The sequence below is a fragment of the Felis catus genome, chromosome A1 (genome assembly GCF_018350175.1).
Source record: "Felis catus isolate Fca126 chromosome A1, F.catus_Fca126_mat1.0, whole genome shotgun sequence".
Taxonomy (NCBI): domain Eukaryota; kingdom Metazoa; phylum Chordata; class Mammalia; order Carnivora; family Felidae; genus Felis; species Felis catus.
In genome coordinates, this window is record NC_058368.1 from 22309019 (window position 1) to 22326834 (window position 17816).

The 17816-nt window shown below is 36.4% G+C and overlaps 1 protein-coding gene across 5 annotated transcripts in view; it reads right to left on the reverse strand.

Annotated features, from left to right (window-relative positions):
- Positions 1-17816, reverse strand: part of FNDC3A (fibronectin type III domain containing 3A) — a 146101-nt gene that overhangs the window by 66498 nt on the left and 61787 nt on the right. Inside the window, exon 1 of one of the 5 annotated variants that reach the window (XM_023251409.2) lies at positions 2423-2550. The exons of the other annotated variants lie outside the window; for them this stretch is intronic. Coding sequence (XP_023107177.1) covers positions 2423-2429 — 7 coding nt within the window. The 5' untranslated portion in view covers positions 2430-2550. Of the gene's footprint in view, positions 1-2422; positions 2551-17816 lie in introns of those variants that run through there. 5 annotated transcript variants of the gene reach the window in all.

Consider the following 17816-nt stretch of genomic DNA (forward strand, 5'->3'; position numbering starts at 1 on the left):
TTTCTAAGGAAAATTAAGTTCTTCATTATCTTAAAAAAATAAAGAGTAAGAAAGAACAGGATTTTCCTACATTTAAGCCAAAATTAACCAATTAATTTACAAAATAAAACTTGTGAGGGGCTTTATACCTCTAGGCCAGAAAGGCTTCATCCAAAAGTTACCTTTTAACTTCTCTATGCTGGACTCAACAGAAAATGAGAATAGTTTTAAGATAATGCTGGTTTACATCTATTGGCTAATTCATATAAAACTACAGTAAACTAGTTTTTTGAAACCTGAGTACTGGCGTAGGTATTATTTATAGCATGTGAAATTTAGCTGGGAACTAGGACAATTCACTGAAAATTCTATTTGCAATTTTAGTAAAGGAAATTAGTATTTTTTGAGCTTCTACCAAATGTGCCAGGGGCTGTGGTTCCTTTCACATGTCAAATTTAATTTTTTTTTAACGTTTATTCATTTTTTGAGAAAAAGAGAGAGCACAAGTGGTGGTTGGCGGGGGGTGGGGGGGTGGCATAGAGAGAGGGATACACAGAATCTGAAGCAGGCTACAGGCTCTGAGCTGTCAGTAGAGCCCCACGCAGGGCTTGAACTCATGAACTGTGAGATCACGACCTGAACCAAAGCCAGATGCTTAACTGACTGAGCCATCCAGGAATCCCTGTCAAATTAATTCTTTAAAAAAAAATTTTTTTTTAATGTTTGTTTATTTTTGAGACAGAGAGAGACAGAGCATGAATGGGGAGGGTCAGAGAGAGGGAGACACAGAACCTGAAGCAGGCTCCAGGCTCCGAGCTGTCAGCACAGAGCCCGACGCAGGGCTGGAACTCACGGACTGTGAGATCATGACCTGAGCCGAAGTCAGATGCTTAACCAACTGAGCCACCCAGGAGGCCCTCAAATTAATTCTTAAATCAAGTCATTAGAATAAGTTTTTGTTGCTGTTTTTTATCCCCCAGAGTAAAAAATAAGTTATTGCTGATTACATTTAAAACTGCAAAACTACATAGTTGCTTTGGGTTGCCCTTTTTTACTAAAAATATTAATATATAAATACTACACAGTTACAGTTCAAACCATATACTTTGAAAACTACTTCATACTTATATTTTAGTAGTACAAAATTCTACTTTATTCTTTAATTATATTTAAGTCTGATACTGAACACAACAAAACAAACTGAACCTAAAATAAACCAGCAGAAAACACATTACTAGTTGCAGTCCAGGAATAATGATTAACTCATTTCTCTATGAAGTAATCATTTCACTCTAGCAAGTAAAGAATCTTATCCTGAGGCAGAAATGTTACATGGTTAATTTTTTTAAGACAATTCATGAATACCATATTTAGTATCTAAAATACTGGTGTGAAACAACATTCAACAATGAACACATTAAGTCCCATTATATAAACATAGTAAATATAAATTTAGAACTACAATATTTACAGCACCACTTCAGTTGCTATTCCTATCTACGGACAGGAATATTCCTGTCTAAACCCCTAAAACCTTGCATGCTTACTAATGCAAATGTTTGTTTACCTCTTTAGTTTCAACAATACTTTTGAAAGAACTATTGGAAAAAAATATCGAAAGTACTAAAAGATTAACTACAAACCCTTATTAAATGCAGTGAGGGGGTATTCTGTTCCAATAAAGAAGCCAAGTCTGTTACAGATTGTACCATTAAATGAACATCTGGTAGAAGAGAAGCTGTATCTGAACAACTGTAGATACACCCAGCAGCTCCTTAATAATCTATATGACCTAAGCAAAATCTACCTCAAATCACAGAGCTATTAATCATTTTTAGGGGCATATTACCTATTCCAAAACCTAAAAGAGGAAACAATTCTATTCACCAATTGTCTTAAGAAATTTGAGAAGCCCTCACCTCCATTTCTTAAAAAGTGCCATCAATGATTTAATAAAGGCGATATTTCATCTACTTCAAGTTTAATTCTTATTTTTTTATTAGCATACATTCACATTTAAGAGGGCTTTTTTTTTTTGATGAAACTGCAAATTTGAGCTTAAATTCTTAAAATGCAACGGGCTGCTGACGTGCTACACATTCTCTTTATAAAGAGCTTCCAAGCTTTCACAATGGCTTCCAAATAATCTGATGCCAATATTCAGATTTTAGCGGTAAAAAGAAAACCTAGTGAAATAAAGGCGCTGGAAAATAATATTCTGTGGAGTGCAAAATCATTCTATCTCCAAACAGAGTCTAATCTTTTTCTAACTACATGGCCACAATTTAAAATATTTGCACTGCGATACATTTGGCATCTATTGAAAACACACACACACACACACACACACACACACACACACACGGCATGACTTCAGATTAATGCAATGCTTTCTATGTTTAAAATGAAAGAAGAATGTTCAAAAACAGTCAGCAAATCTTACCACTCATTTTGTTTTTACAGTAGCAGCAGAGAACAAGAAAATCCAACAAGGAAACAGCGTAGTACACGTTAACAGCTTTAATTGGAGAACGGTTCTGCTTTTTTTTTTCCCCCAAGCAGCGAGAGGAAAAGATCCTTTGACCGAGTCATGTGATACTCATCACGTGACTTGCAGTGACCCGCGGAAAGGGAAGAGGAAGAAAAAAAAAAAAAAGCAAACATTCCTGCCGCCAGCGTTTGGGCTATAGTAAATGATTAAATGGTTTTTACTGCTGCCACCTCGAATTTGAGGATCTTTCAGACTTCCTCCTGAAGTAACTCAAAAGCTCATTAAAATACACATACAGAAATACATATCTGATGTAAAACAGTACTCTGTTTTCATTTATCTCCTGTTAACATCACAGGCATTTGTTTTCATTTATCTCCTGTAACATCACAGGCATTATCTTCTAATTGTTTTTATTATCCAGACCGCTACCTCCATTTAGAAAGTTTAAGGTACATATAACATTTAGTAATTTAGCAGGTTTGCTCTGAAATGTCCTTCTGTAACTTGATCCACTCTCCATGCTCAACCCTTAAAGAATGCCCACAGCACACAATGGTCTATAGAATATAGGCTTGATCAATGTGTTCCTCAAACATGGGATTCATGTTTCAGATTGGCATTTGCCTCTCAAGTTAATAAAGGGTATCACTTTAAGTGTTGGTTTCATTTTATTTCTGATTTTGTTTTGTTGTTTGTATGTTTATTTTAAGACTTAACCTGGACATTAATACAGATGCCTGGTGGATGGCATTGTCACTCATGTTGATGAAATCTTCAAAGACAGGCCATGATTCAGGCTCAGAACACCCTACCCAAGCTCCCATAGAGACCAAAGATGTTGTTACAAGAGAGGAGAAGACTGTAAGAACTTTTGGAGGTCTTTTCATTACTTACGGTACTATGTAAGCTAAGGAAATGTGTTAATAGTTAATATAAATGTGTAAGTAATGATAATGATTGCGATTTGTTTACAAGTTGCCCAGTGGAAAGAAAATATATTTTGGTAACAGAAGATTTAAGTTTTAATAAAAGCTTCAATATTTTTTAGCAAGGCAATTTATTGCTCTTCTAGTCTGTTTCCTTCCGTAAAAAGGTTAAAATTATCAACCTTGTAGCACTGTTGTGAGATTCAAATTAGGTGTATTTAAAGTACTGAGTACTTCTTTCTCATAACGATTTCTCTTTCCTCAACAAATGATAGCTATTATTTGTTTGTTATATTATTGTAAATAAAAGTATGATTACTACATGTTTTCAAAAACAATTATATATTGCAGAGTATGTGCCAGGTATCATTCAGAGTGTTTTACATGTGTTAACTCAATCCTCATAATAACTGAAGTAGGCATCATTTATAGGTATGGAAACTGAAGCAGAATGCAGTTAAGTATCTTGCCAAGGGCACACAATGAGGCAAAGTCAGGGTTATCTAATAAGAAGGCTATATTTAAAAAAATTATGTACACCACATTCAAAGCCTCCTCTCCCAAGAAGATGGAAAAGAACTAGCAAGGGGTTATTGGAGAAACAGGTTTCAATAAATACATGCCAGGGACTCCAGAGGAGATAAGATACTAACAGACTATTCTCAAAAGTGGCAAAGAGTAGTTGTTAATTTCAAAGTTCCTACTAAAAGGAAAGGCCGCCTTGAAGAACTAGGCCTGAGAGTAGAGAGTCCTGGTCTCAACAGAATCTGCTTGTAAATTAGCCTCTCAGCAAATCTAACCATACCTCTGATTTTCAGTCCTTAAACAAAAGGCAAGCCCCTCAGCCCACTTCCTCATTTTTGCTCATGTTCTCACACAGCTATGTTTCCACTTCTTGACTTTTTCTTTGATTGATGATCTTTTCAGGTCTTTCCACTGTGTTCATTTGAACCTTCCCTCCCCCCCCCCATTATAAGTAAATTCCCCTTTATTCTCAACAATTTCACAGAACACCTATTAATGTGTTTCTTTGAAATGAAACCTGGCTCCCCCCAGGACAGCTTTGCCAGCAGTCCCTGGGAGTAGAGGCTTCCTATTCTCTCCTGAGGCAGTCTCCAGATACTCCAAGGCTGCTTCCCATTACCACTGTTGTTCCAGTTTCAGGCTCAAGTTTCTTCTTCCTTGAGATCATGTCATATAAATATAGGACATGAAGTTCTACCGCTTCTCCTTGCTGTTCTCATTTATTGAGAACTATGGCAGCACGATGTTCACAGTTTTTTCCCTTCTATCCTACTCTAGCCCATCAGCACAATGACTTTAATGTCCAAAAATCTTAGCCTCAAATTTTCATGAACTCTTCCATTCTGTTTTTAGTAACCCATCTTCAAAGATACATCTTGGAACTTATCACTTAAAATTCTACAATCTCATCTTTGAAATCCCAACTTTCATGTTTCAGTATCTGGCCACCACATCTATCTTTCATCTCTCCAGTTTTCTCTTTGTTCTACAATATTTGTTCTTTCTCATAATGATTTCCCTTTCCTCCTGATTGAACACTATCTTCATTGCCTGATTTCCTTTCCCATCGATGTCTTTCTTTTACATCCCCTCCCTCCAAATCCCTAATTTTAATGAAATAATTAACTTCTCTTAGATCTGAACTGTAGAAATCAAATGACATTCAGACTGTCATGTTTATAAACATAGTTATCTCCAACCTTAACTTAGCCATCAGCATCGCTCAGGAATCCTTTTAGGAATTTATCCCTGGTTAATCACCTATCCTGTTTTTTAGAGTGATTATCAGAGATCTCCACCACCCTTTAAGGACTTCCCCCAACCTCACCTCAACCATGTATGTCAACATGAAATTGAACTATTTCAATGTTACTTATAAACTTTTCTCACCTCTTTCTTCTATTTTCAGCAGAATCACTGTCCCTTCACGATGTCGAAGTTACCACTCCACTTCCATTTTTTTTTAATTTAAAAGTTTTTAATGTTTATTTATTTTTGAGAGAGAGAGAGAGGGACAGAGAGAGAGCATGAGTGGAGTAGAGGCAGAGAGAGGGAGACACAGAATCCAAAGCAGGCTCCAGGCTCTGAGCTGTCAGCACAGAGCCCCATGTGGGGCTTGAACTCATGAACTGGGAGATCATGACCTGAGCTGAAGTCGGATGCTTAACCGACTGAGCCACCCAGGCGCCCCATCCACTGCTATTCTGGATCTAATTTCCATTCCATACTCCACTAGCTCTTTGCTGTACTGGTTATTTCTGTCCCGTTCAGTATTTTCAACTGTCTTCATTATTTCTAATGCTTCTAACAAGACTTAGCTCTCCATCTTAATTATTCTCAACTATCCGCACAGTTGCCATAAAGTTTTAATGCCTAGGATTGATTAGTGGCATGGTCCATACTTTCAAGAACTTTACAGTTATAATAAGGACAATGCAAGATATACATATTTTATGTGTCCTAAATACCTTGTTAATTCATGAATGCGCACCAAACAATTTTCCTAGAGGAATAAACCAACAGGATGCATCAAGAACACTACAATTACAGGAATGCATTATGCAGTGATGACCATATTCTTCATTTTCCCTTTCTTAGCTGATTATATGACAATTCCAGCAAATTTAAAATGCACCTTTTATTTTCAAAACACTCTCCAACATTTTGCAGACGGTTCTCTTAAATCAATAGTATGACATGTCACAGCAATTGTTTGTACTTTTTGATAACGTTTTAACACATTAACTATTAGCATTCTTGTAGGGTTGTCAATACAAGCACTAGGTGACACGTGGATGACTTTGTTTATAAGCACTTATTAGGTACCAGGCACTGGTCTAAGTGCTTTACAGATATTAACTCATTTAATCTGCATAATATCCATCTGATATGGAATAACTATTATTTCCATTTTATAGGTAAGGAAACTAAGATACAAAGAGATTAAGTAGCTTGCATGTATAGGATTTTTCTAACTGTTCTCAAACCTCCACAGACCTGACTTACACATTACACAAGAGGCTTTGAACACTAACAAAGCAAATCCCAAATATCTTCTTCCTTTTACTGCTTTTCCCTCTTGACTTTTTTTTCTATTGTTTTTCAAAATATTGCTTTTTATATTTTTCACTGATTTATATGCACAGTTTAGTTTGATTCTGGTCAGTGTTTCTGAATTTGCAGAATTTTTTAATTTTTTAATTAAAAAAAATTTTTTTTTAATGTTTATTTATTTTTGAGACAGAGAGACAGAGCATTAACAGGGGAGGGTCAGAGAGAGAGGGAGACACAGAATCCGAAGCAGGTTCCAGGCTCTGAATTGTCAGCGCAGAGCCCGACGCGGGGCTTGAACTCACGGACTGCGAGATCATGACCTGAGCTGAAGTTGGACGCTTAACCGACTGAGCCACCCAGGCGCCCCAACAGTGAATTACTTAATAGCCAAACCTGTTCCAAAAGTAATTTAAGGAGATTTAAGAGAAACAAAAACAAAAGCTAAAAACAAAAAACAAAAAACAAAACCCACTCAAAATAACAAAACAAAATTCAAAACAAAATAGCTGACAAACTGAAGAAAAGGGAAAATTTAGAAAAAAATAATATAAATAGGGAGTGAAGCTGGTCTTATGTCTTCCCTAGAGCTGGGCCATAAAATCTCTTTGGTTTGTATGAACTGAAATATGATTAAAATTAAGACACCAAGAACCACATTGTCAAGCTAGTTAATGCAGATAAAGCATGTCTCATACTGCCATAGAGCACAGCAATGATTTGGCTTGAAAAAACTAAAGTAGGTATAACCCCATGCTGACTTCTCTCATATATAAAATTCAGTAATGCATCAATAAATGTCTAACTTTAAACAATGTACCCTCAAAAATGGTTGCAAAATAAACAGCTAAGATAGCAAGACAGCTGAATCAGCGGACTTGCAGAAAGGGATTGCTAGTTATAAGGCAAATTAAAGTTGACTTTCATTTTATGAAATTTTTTCTGCCAACAAATAACCAAGATCAGGTGCTTATTAAGGCTGCTTTTAGACTGTAATATGTCTGGGTCATTGCATGTTAGAAAACTTAAGAGCTAGACTCATTCAACCCAGTGGTTTCAAATCATTAAGACATTAATTTAAGAGTGGGGATGTGAGATATATCTCATTCTACTCTACGAATATATATCTAATCCTTCAAAAGACTGACTCTGACCATGACAGTAATCCTGATTCTTGTGGTAGTATTAAGGTACAGGTTCTCAATGAACATCTAAATAATGTGTTAAACTCATGCAGCTTAGATTATAACTGATGCATGTCCATGCAGACAAGGAAACTAGGAAAGGTCAATGATATCTGCAACTAATCAGGTCCTCTAGAGGAGGAGTCTCTTGCTCAGCAGTAACTGACAGTGACATATGCAAATAATCTCAGGAAGATAAGGGGGGCAAAGAATTAGAACCTGTAACTTTACTCTTGGGCACAAGTCAAACTTTCTTTTAAATCTCTCTTATTTGCTTGTCCATATTTTTCCTCTTTCCCCTTTTAGGGGCCTTAGTCACCTTGCAGATCTGGCCACACAGTAGCATTTTCTTTCTCTAATAATTTCCCTCTTTATTTATATTAAATTAAGGTATCAATTTAATAAAAGTTTTACTTTACACAGTTCATGCCAATGGTAAGCAAATGTGAGGATCATCCAAAAACCAGGTATGTTTTGGATTGACTAGGGTTGAGGGCAGCTGGATGAAGTTAGGAGGCGAGATATTAGACAAAGATTGATCAATAGAACAGAGATATCTATAGCTATATTTATGTTCTAATACAGTATTTCCCAAGTAGTTTGATTTATGTGCCAGTAAAATTTTAAAACAAATTCTGGGGACTCATTAAGGTAATTAGCTTTTAAAATTTTTAATTTTTAGGGCGACTGGGTGGCTCAGTTGGTTAAGTGTTCGATTTCAGCTCAGGTCATGATCTCTCCATTCCCGAGTTCGAGTCCCCGCATCAGCCTCTGTGCTGACAGCTCAGAGCCTGGAGGCTGTTTCAGATTCTGTCTCCCTCTCTCTCTCTCTTCCCCTTCCTCACTTGCACTCTGTCTCTCTCTCTCCCAAAAATAAACATTAAAAAATTTTTTAAAAATAAAATTTTTAATTTTTTATATTTTTACATTTGAGAGAGACAATAAGCGAGGAGGGGGCAGAGAAAGAGAAAAAGAGAGAGAGAGAGAGAGAGAGAGAGAGAGAGAGAGAGAGAATCTTAAGCAGGCTCCACGCTCAGCACAGAGCCCTACACGGAGCTCAAAGTCACTACATGACCTGAGCCAAAATTAAGAGTTGGATGCTTAACTGACCAAGCCACCCAGGTGCCCCAGTAATCAGCTTTTTATTAAACCAAATTATGACCTTAAAAGGAAAGAAGAAAGAAATTAAGAACAGAAGGAAGTCTATTCTATATTACCACATCATTCATAAAGAAAGTATGTTTTAACCTCAAAACTCAAGGGATTTAACTTCAATAAATTTAGTTTAATGAAAAACCACTATATTATCCTTATTTTTCCCATTTCTCAGACTGGTGAAATTTCCCCAAATCTATGGACAAGGATTTGGGAATAACTCTTAATAGTAAGAGAGATAAGGATTTGTTTTCGAGGCTGGCTAAGTTATGGTAATGCAAGAGGGAGAATACAGTAGAGGTAGGATAACCGTATTATCATCATCCAAATGAGGACACTTCTGAAAGTGAAAGAGGGGCCTAAAAATTATTAAAATTATGTAGCTCTTTATTGATTGACAAATTGCTTTTATTACACTGAAGGGCATGAAAAGCTCTATTAAAATGTTAAAAAATAAAATGCTTAATTAAAAACATGCAAGTACATTAAAGAATATTTTACAGACTTCTTTATATTGAATATCTGGATATTAAAATAGTGTTAGAACAGTTATTTTTAGTACATATCCATGTAGTTTAGTAAATCTGTTAGCTATATGTGTCTCTAATTCCATATCCCTGGTCTTTAACAGAAAAATTTTTTTTCAGTATAGTCTCATTTTTAATTTTTTCATAAAACTGCCTGCAAGTATTATATTTTATAGTTAATAACTTTGAAACTGTTGACACATTTAATTGACTCTTTTCCATAATATTTTAATTTAAGACTACAATATTTATATTCTGGGAATACTCTTGATTCTTAGGTGCCATCTGGTAAGATCTGAGCAAATTCTGCTAAATAGATGCTATTCATAATTCTATTTTTTTCTTATTGAAATGTGTAAATATCTCAGTCCAATTATTTTCACTGGACCACAATTACCTCCAAATTTCAACAAAACTCATTGAATTGCCTCCATTTATTGTTCTTTTAAATATTTAACCAAATTTAGATTTTTTTTTTTAGCTCACTGTTGCTGAAAGGGTTTACTTCAAAATAAAAAAAAAAGCACTGCCAATAATAAGTAGTTATAGATTTATACAATAAATGACAAAACCATTCAGACTTTTTTCCATATATATATATTCAGTGGCAGGGAGATTTAGATTTTATTTCCTGCACGTACTTTACATTCATCTAACCTATACACTTCCCAATGGTTACCTCATGACGCCAAGTGGCCAGTAGGGGCAGCAGCATCACATACTTCTTCAGCAGCCACCACTATGAGGAGACTGAAAGGAGTCAGCTGACCCTAGCCCTCTAGATTTAAGTACTTTGCTTTACTTCTAAGTACCTTAACTGCTGTCCTTGACTTGCTTCTGGTAAGGGTTAGAAAAAAAGAAACAATTTACTCTAGTTGCCTTTAAGATTTAATCATAGGTTAAAGTGAAAACAAGAGATGGATATACTGCTTACTAGAGGGGGTCACGGCAGAAGCCAGAAATACAAAATGGTAGGTGACCAGATGCATTACAGATTTTTTTTAAGTTTATTTTTATTTATTTTGAGAGAGAGAGAGGGAGAAAGAGGCAGAAGGGGAGGGGCAGAGACAGGGAGAGAGAATTCCAAGCAGGCTCTGTGCTGTCAGCACAGAGCCTGATGTGGGGCTCGAACTCATGAACACTGTGAGATCATGACCTGAGCAGAAACCAGAAGTCATACTCTTAACCGACTGAGCCACCCAGGGATCCCGCATTACAGTTTATTTTAATGAAACACTAAATTATACTCTGTTAAACAATGAAAACCCTGGAGCAAATGTTGAGCTGGTTGGACACCAAGATGAGAGTTATATATATACTGGAACTGTCCTAGACGAACTGGGACCAAATAAAATCACCCTATTAATAGTAGATGCTTATTTGATAAGTCTACAAAACACTTGGCAACATTCACTCACTTGAGGCAGGCAATTAGCACAGGCCTTGAGTCCAGGAATTTAATAAGTTGGTGATTATAATTTGGGAACAGTAATGCTGAGAGTTACAGAAGAAAAAGAAAAGATTAAGGTCATTATTCACTGTTTAGATGTTTAAGGGCTTTTTCCTTGAAAATACATTATTCTTTTTCAAGGTTAGATAAAATGGATTGCTTAAATTAGGGGTCTGAGTATGATCCAGAATTATGGGTAATTTCATATATCTGTGTACAGCTAATTAAAAATTTATATAATTAGATTTGCTAGTAAGCATTTAGATTTATCAGTGATAAGCACACTAAGTAGAAAAAAGTTTGAAGGACTATCATATCGTGGGTACAATTTAGTTAGCACTAAATTGAACTGTATATAGATAAAAAACTTGAAGTAGGAGATGTATTTGTCAAGTACCTGTTTCTAAAGAAGTTATTTTTAATGTTCTTGTTTAGAAAGCAACAAAGGCTGTGATATTAACATGCATGGATGCAGCAGGTTGTGAACACTACTATTTTTAGTATCAGTCTAATGTGAACAATGATGAATCATTCTTTGTTATTCTAGTAGGAAATAGTGCTTGAGATTTTACTGCAGCACATTAGATTAACTATCTCTCAGTAACTGCACACCCACATGCTGACATCACACTGGCAGTGATATGGATCAGTGACGCAAATCCTGTCAGGATCAAACATTAAGGCCACAGAGGTTGAAAAAAAAGTGCCTACATAACAGGGCAGACCAGTCATTCAACATGCACAGACTGCATTAAATCACTACTGCTAATGTTAAAAAGGGTTATGATATTCTTTTTACATAATAGCTGAGCTTTATACTTTTAATTACAGATTTCCCACATAACCCACTCTATATATTTATCTTTAAATTTCCTTACATCTTCTGTGCTTTAAGGTCTAGATCTTTTAAAACCTGTCTTAAGGTTCTACCAGCCACTGCGTTATCCGGAAAATGGCTTCTGTAGCCACACTGTAGACAGATCTTTTGAAGAATATGCCACATTTATTTTTTTATATAAAATGCTGTGCCTGACAAATAACATTTACATTGAGATTTGGAGCACTACATTCCATGGCCTCACAATTCATAGCTACCTCAGAGTCTTTTTTCCACTACCATTTTCTTCTTTGGGCTTTCCCTATTTTTAGTTTTATTGACATGAAAATACTGATTTTTTTTATAGTTACAGATGGATTGGAGAAGATGGTTTACCACGAGTAACTATATGGAAGTTTTCAAAATATCTTCGCCCTGAATTAACCCTCTTAGAATTAGAGATCTTCGCTTCCCTAACAGAACAGAACCTATCTCTGGAGGCTTGCCACAGAATGTTCACATTCTCCTTGTAGGGTCTTCTGAGAACAAATTAGGTGTCTACACTTAAACATTAACATTCCTTTCCTCAAAGACTATCACTTCCCAGGAGAACTGGAAAGCTGATGGGAGATGAGAGCTGACGGTAAATTTAACAACCTTTTTGTTCTATCATCATTAATCTGACATAATCAGACTAACTTGAAAATATGCCAAGGATCCTTTCCCATGCTCTCAGGCATTTACTTTCATGTTATTTCCTATGAGAAATTGTTTTTAAAAAAAGAGAGGAAAAGTAAGGGCTCTCCTTCATTCTAAGGTGGTGGTGGTTGTTGTTTTTTTAAAACTAGTAATCATCTGAAAGAAACATTTGGAAGACATAAAAATTACTGAGATAGTTGTGTTTCTGGTTCTTTTTGAAGGGTAATCTTTAAATCTAGATTTTTCACAGTAGGAACCAAATGCTATTTCACAATTGAAAACATTGTTATACTTTTCCACTACACATGAACTTTCATCAGGAGAAGGCTGGACTATAAGCTCTTATTTTTCTGTCATGATTTATGTATTCTGATCATTTGCCGTTGGCCACTATTATATCCTCCTCATCCCATCCTTCTCAGGGCAAGTCCTTACCAGCTAACATGATCTTAAATGGAAAAAAGGAGATTAAAAACTCACTGTGTTGATGGCTTGCTAAAGACTATGAAGGGAAGAAAAACCTCCCACAAAAGGAAAGACACAGATAGAGGCTTCATATCCCTTTCATTCTCTTCAAACATTACCAGACTGGGAAATACAGAGTAGATCATTTATGATGAGATTAAGGTGAGAAAGGGAGGAGGCGTGGCTCTTCCCAGGCTCTTTGCTTGTGGCCATAAAACACTTTGGAAATATTTAGATTGCAAGTTTGAGATTCCTTTTCAACCTTGTTCCCCAACCATACAGTTTGTCTCCCAAAGCAACCATTCTTTGCTTCTTGTAAAGCTTTTCAGAGATATTCTATGCATGTAAAAGCAATTATATGTATATTCTTTTAAAAATACAAATGATAATATACTATACACACTGTTCTGCACCTAATGATAGAGCTTGGAGATCTTTCCAAATGGTACATGTAGGGCTGCTTCACTTAATAGCTGCACAGTATTTCACTGTTACAATGTATCATAATTTATTTAACTACTCCCCTATTGATAGACATTCAAGTTATTTTCAACCTTTTACTATTACAAACAATGCTGCAATGAACATCTCTGTACAAACATCATTTCATAAATGTGTAAGTGTATCTGTAGGATAAATTATTAGAAGTGGAATTGCTTCAGAGAAATTTACATTTTTTGACATTACCAGATATCAGTTTATACTAATGTATTTCTCATTAACACACCCTTCCCAGTAGTTACCACACTTTTTGATATTTGCCAATCTGAAAGGTGAAGACAGCATCTCGATATAGTTTATTGTGCATTTTCTTTTTTTTTTTTTTTTTTAAATTTTTTTTTCAACGTTTTTCATTTATTTTTGGGACAGAGAGAGACAGAGCATGAACGGGGGAGGGGCAGAGAGAGAGGGAGACACAGAATCGGAAACAGGCTCCAGGCTCTGAGCCATCAGCCCAGAGCCCGACGCGGGGCTCGAACTCCCGGACCGCGAGATCGTGACCTGGCTGAAGTCGGACGCTTAACCGACTGCGCCACCCAGGCGCCCCTTATTGTGCATTTTCTTATGAGTAAGGTTGAATATCCATATTAAACTTTTAAGAAAGAACTATTTATTTTTCCTTTTCTGTGATCGGTCTGCTCCTAGCCTTTGCCTATTTCTCTACTGGATTTTCAAGGGCTCCTTATACATTTAAGAAGTTAGCTCTTTTTGATAGGCTGCAAATATTTCTATTTCTTTGTCTTTTACCTCTCTTTATGTTGTTTCCCTCCCCTCCCAAGAGGGTGGGTTAGGGTGGCACTGGGGATGAGTATCCAAACATTAGAAGTTGAAAGCCGAAGCTTAGAGTTTGCTCAAAGAGAGGGTTTCTGAAATGTGATTCTACAAAATCTGGTTTCATAAGGTACTTATTTTTTTTTAATTTTTAAAATTTGTTTATTTTTTTAATGTTTGTTTATTTTTGAGAGAAAGCACGAGAACGAGTAGGGGAGGGGTAGCGAAAGAGAGAGAGAATCCCAAGCAGGCTCCCCGCCGTCAGCACAGAGCCCAACACAGGCTCAATCCCAGGACCAGTGAGATCATATGACCTGAACCAAAATCAGTCAGATCATATGACCTGAACCAAAATTAACTTACTGAGGCATCCAGGTGCCCTTATTTTTTTTCATTTTAGAGAAATAAAGTGCAAGCGGGGGAGGAGGCATTGGGGGAGAGAGAGAGAGAGAGAGAGAGAGAGAGAGAGAGAGAGAGAGAGAGAGAGAGAATGAATCTCAAGCAGGCTCCATGCTCAGAGTGGAGTAGGATACAGGGGTCAATCCCACAATCCCAAGACCATGACCTGAGTCAAAATCAAGTCAGAAGCTCAATTGACTGAGCCACCCAGGCGCCCCCATAAGGTACTTCTAAAAAAGGATTCTATTGTCAAAAGAGTTTAGAAGATGCTACAAATGACAAACACATCTTGAAAATTGATGATGAATGGCCTGTTAAAGGTGTTCGTAAGGTCTACAGCAAATCAATTTTATTTTCTTAAACAACTCAAATGTACTGGCTTTTTTTTACCTCCTATAATACTTACTAACAATCTTACAGTACCTGTTATACTGCTCTAACCTTGAAGGGAATAGATAGAAGAGACCTGTAGTATGTTTCTTTGTATGTTACCTTATTCATTCTTTTTTACCAATCCCATAAATGTTACAGGTCTCTCATGCTTCCAATTTCAATCTCCTTTTTCTCCTTACTTTGCATACTTCACTTTAAAAAAAATTTTTTTTAATGTTTGCTTATTTTTGAGAGAGAGAGAAAAAGAGTGCAAGTGGGGGAGGGGCAGAGAGAGGGAGTCACAGAATCTGAAGCAGGCTCCAGGCTCTGAGCTGTCAGCACAGAGCATGACACAGAGCTCGAACTCACAAACTGAAGCTCGAACTCACAAACCGAAGCTCGAACTCACAAACCGTGGAGCTCGAACTCACAAACTGTGAGATCATGACCTGAGCGGAAGTTGGACACTTAACCAAGACACCCAGGTGCCCCCACTTTGCATACTTTTCTTGAAGAACACATTCAAACTCATTGCTTCAAATTACATATTGACAAATTCACAATTTCTATTCTGTGATGGTTAATTTTATGTGTCAACTGGACTGAACTAAGAGATGCCCAGATAGCTGGTAAAACATTAATCCTGGGTGTGTCTATGAGGGTGTTTCCAAGAGAGATTAGCATCAATTGGTGAACTGAGAAAAGCAGATGGCCTTTCCCAGTGTGGGTGGGTAGCATCCAATCTACTGAAGGCCGGAAAAGAACAAGAAAGTGGAGGAAGAACAAATTCACTCTCTCTGCTGCCCCTGAACATCAGTAATCCTGGTTCTCAGGCCTACCATCAGCCCACTGATTCTTAGGCCTTTGGATTTGGACTGAATTTTATCACTAACTTTTCCAGTTCTCCAACTTGCAGAAGGCAGATCATGAAACTTCCTGGCCTTTAAAATCATGTAAACTAATTGCTAAAATAACTCTCTTCTGATACATATCTATGTATATCCTACTGGATCTGTTTCTCTGGATAACCCTGACTAGTACACACTCCAAGCCTTTCTTATGAGCAAGATCTATAAAACCAAAAGGTACTTTGACCCTACCATGCTCATGGTTTCCATCTTTTTACCCAAACCAATCCTTTTTTCCTTCTACATTATTTAGCATAGTAAAAGGTGCTCTCCTCCTTTATCTTTCTGCTCAACTGACTGAAAATTATAAATCAGCCTAGTCTCTTCTTACCCCTAGTCTCTTCTGAGCTCCCCATATTTCATCATTATTACTACTCTTTTGGTTATTTTCCTGTTTAAAACCCTCAGTGGCTCCCTGTTCCCTTCGGGATAAAATCCAAAATTTTTGGAGTTACATATGAAGGGATTTGTTACATAGCCTGTTTTCCTTTTTAGTCTCCTTTTCAGATACCTCTCCATGTACAATGTTCTCCAATCTATCTAATTAATCATACCTTTTCAGTCTCCTCTAATGTCCATGCAGTATGCCTTTGCACAGGTGATTCCTTCCGCCTCTAAGATATTTCTCTTTTTTTTTCCCCTTATGGCTAAACATCTGTTTCTTTGAGTATCAACTTTTCCTGGAAGCACTCAACAGCTATTCCAAGCTGTGTTAGGTATTCCTTCTCTGGCCTCCCACAGTATTTGGGCATACCTAACTCCATCATAATATATATTCTACTGCATTTTAACTGTGGATTACTTGCCTGTTTCCCGTAGTAGGCTGTGAGGCAGCGTCTAGGTTTCTCAAATGGCTGTCAAGAATTGAGCTTTCCTTCAGGACAGCACAAAAGATTTATGGCAAATTGTCTTTCCAGGAAAAGAGCATGCCTTTAGTTATTCTGTTTTGTGTTCTGGCGAGTGCCTGAGTATGGGAGACTGAGTACAAAAGGGTAAGGAATTCCAACATATTAAGATTTTAAAGAATGTTACAATATTGAAATGAAGATCTTTCATTGTAATGATAAAAGGGTTTTCCAAAAATGGTGAAAGATTATATGATAAAATAAAACACAAGGGGATGTTAAAGACAGAGAACTTTGTTGATCCATAGAAAATAAAAGCAGGATTTAATTAAAATCTCTAAAAATGAATCAACATTTTCAAATAATGTTAGTGCATAGGTTTTGGGATCAGAATTCTATGTTTAAATTATGACTCTGGCCAAGAGTTACTCAACCACTGGAGCTTTAGAGCAATTAATACACAACTGCAAGAAAACTGTTTACCACCACAATTACTATGTTATTGTATGACTCTTATGGTTACTGGTGACATGTCTATATGTGCCTTAATAAAATACCATAGTCACAAGACACAAGCCATACTTCTATAGACATAAAAAGGGTCTAAGAAATGAAACCATATTGGTTGCTATGATAGAGGAAATGAGAATTGTGAGATGAGTCCTAGATAAGTTGGAAGAAGAGAATGATATTTTCCTCTATTTCTAGGTAAGTAGTAAAAATTACATTCAACATGTTGTCACATAACAAAAGGAACCAGGAAAGATCTTTTCTGTTTCCTGGGACAATTTCTGCAGATGGTATAAGGGTATGTGAATCAGATTATGTAAATTCATGGTAATCTCTATAACTTCATATAAATGTTCTCTGAACAACCTAGGCTTGCCTTATCATAGCTATATACTTTGGGGAAAAAATAGAAAGGTTTATACCTGAGTTAGAATGTTTAATTAACACTTCTTTGAGTCCAAAATTGTGGTTTTAGTTACAACAAGGTTAAACTAAGGTAAATCTATGTTTTTGTAATTGTTGCCCTTCTCACCAGATCTTTCTACTGAACTTAGAGAGTCTGGTTTTCATTTAATAAGGAAGGTAATTTTTCTAAGACATTCTTTCATAGGGTTAGGCAAATGTATGTAGAACACAAAATAGGTCTGCAGTAATACTAGTTTCTTTCTTTAGCATCTCTTCACAGAATGGTTTAGCTAAAAAGAGAGGATCCAAACAAATATATCTTCTTCCATAAATA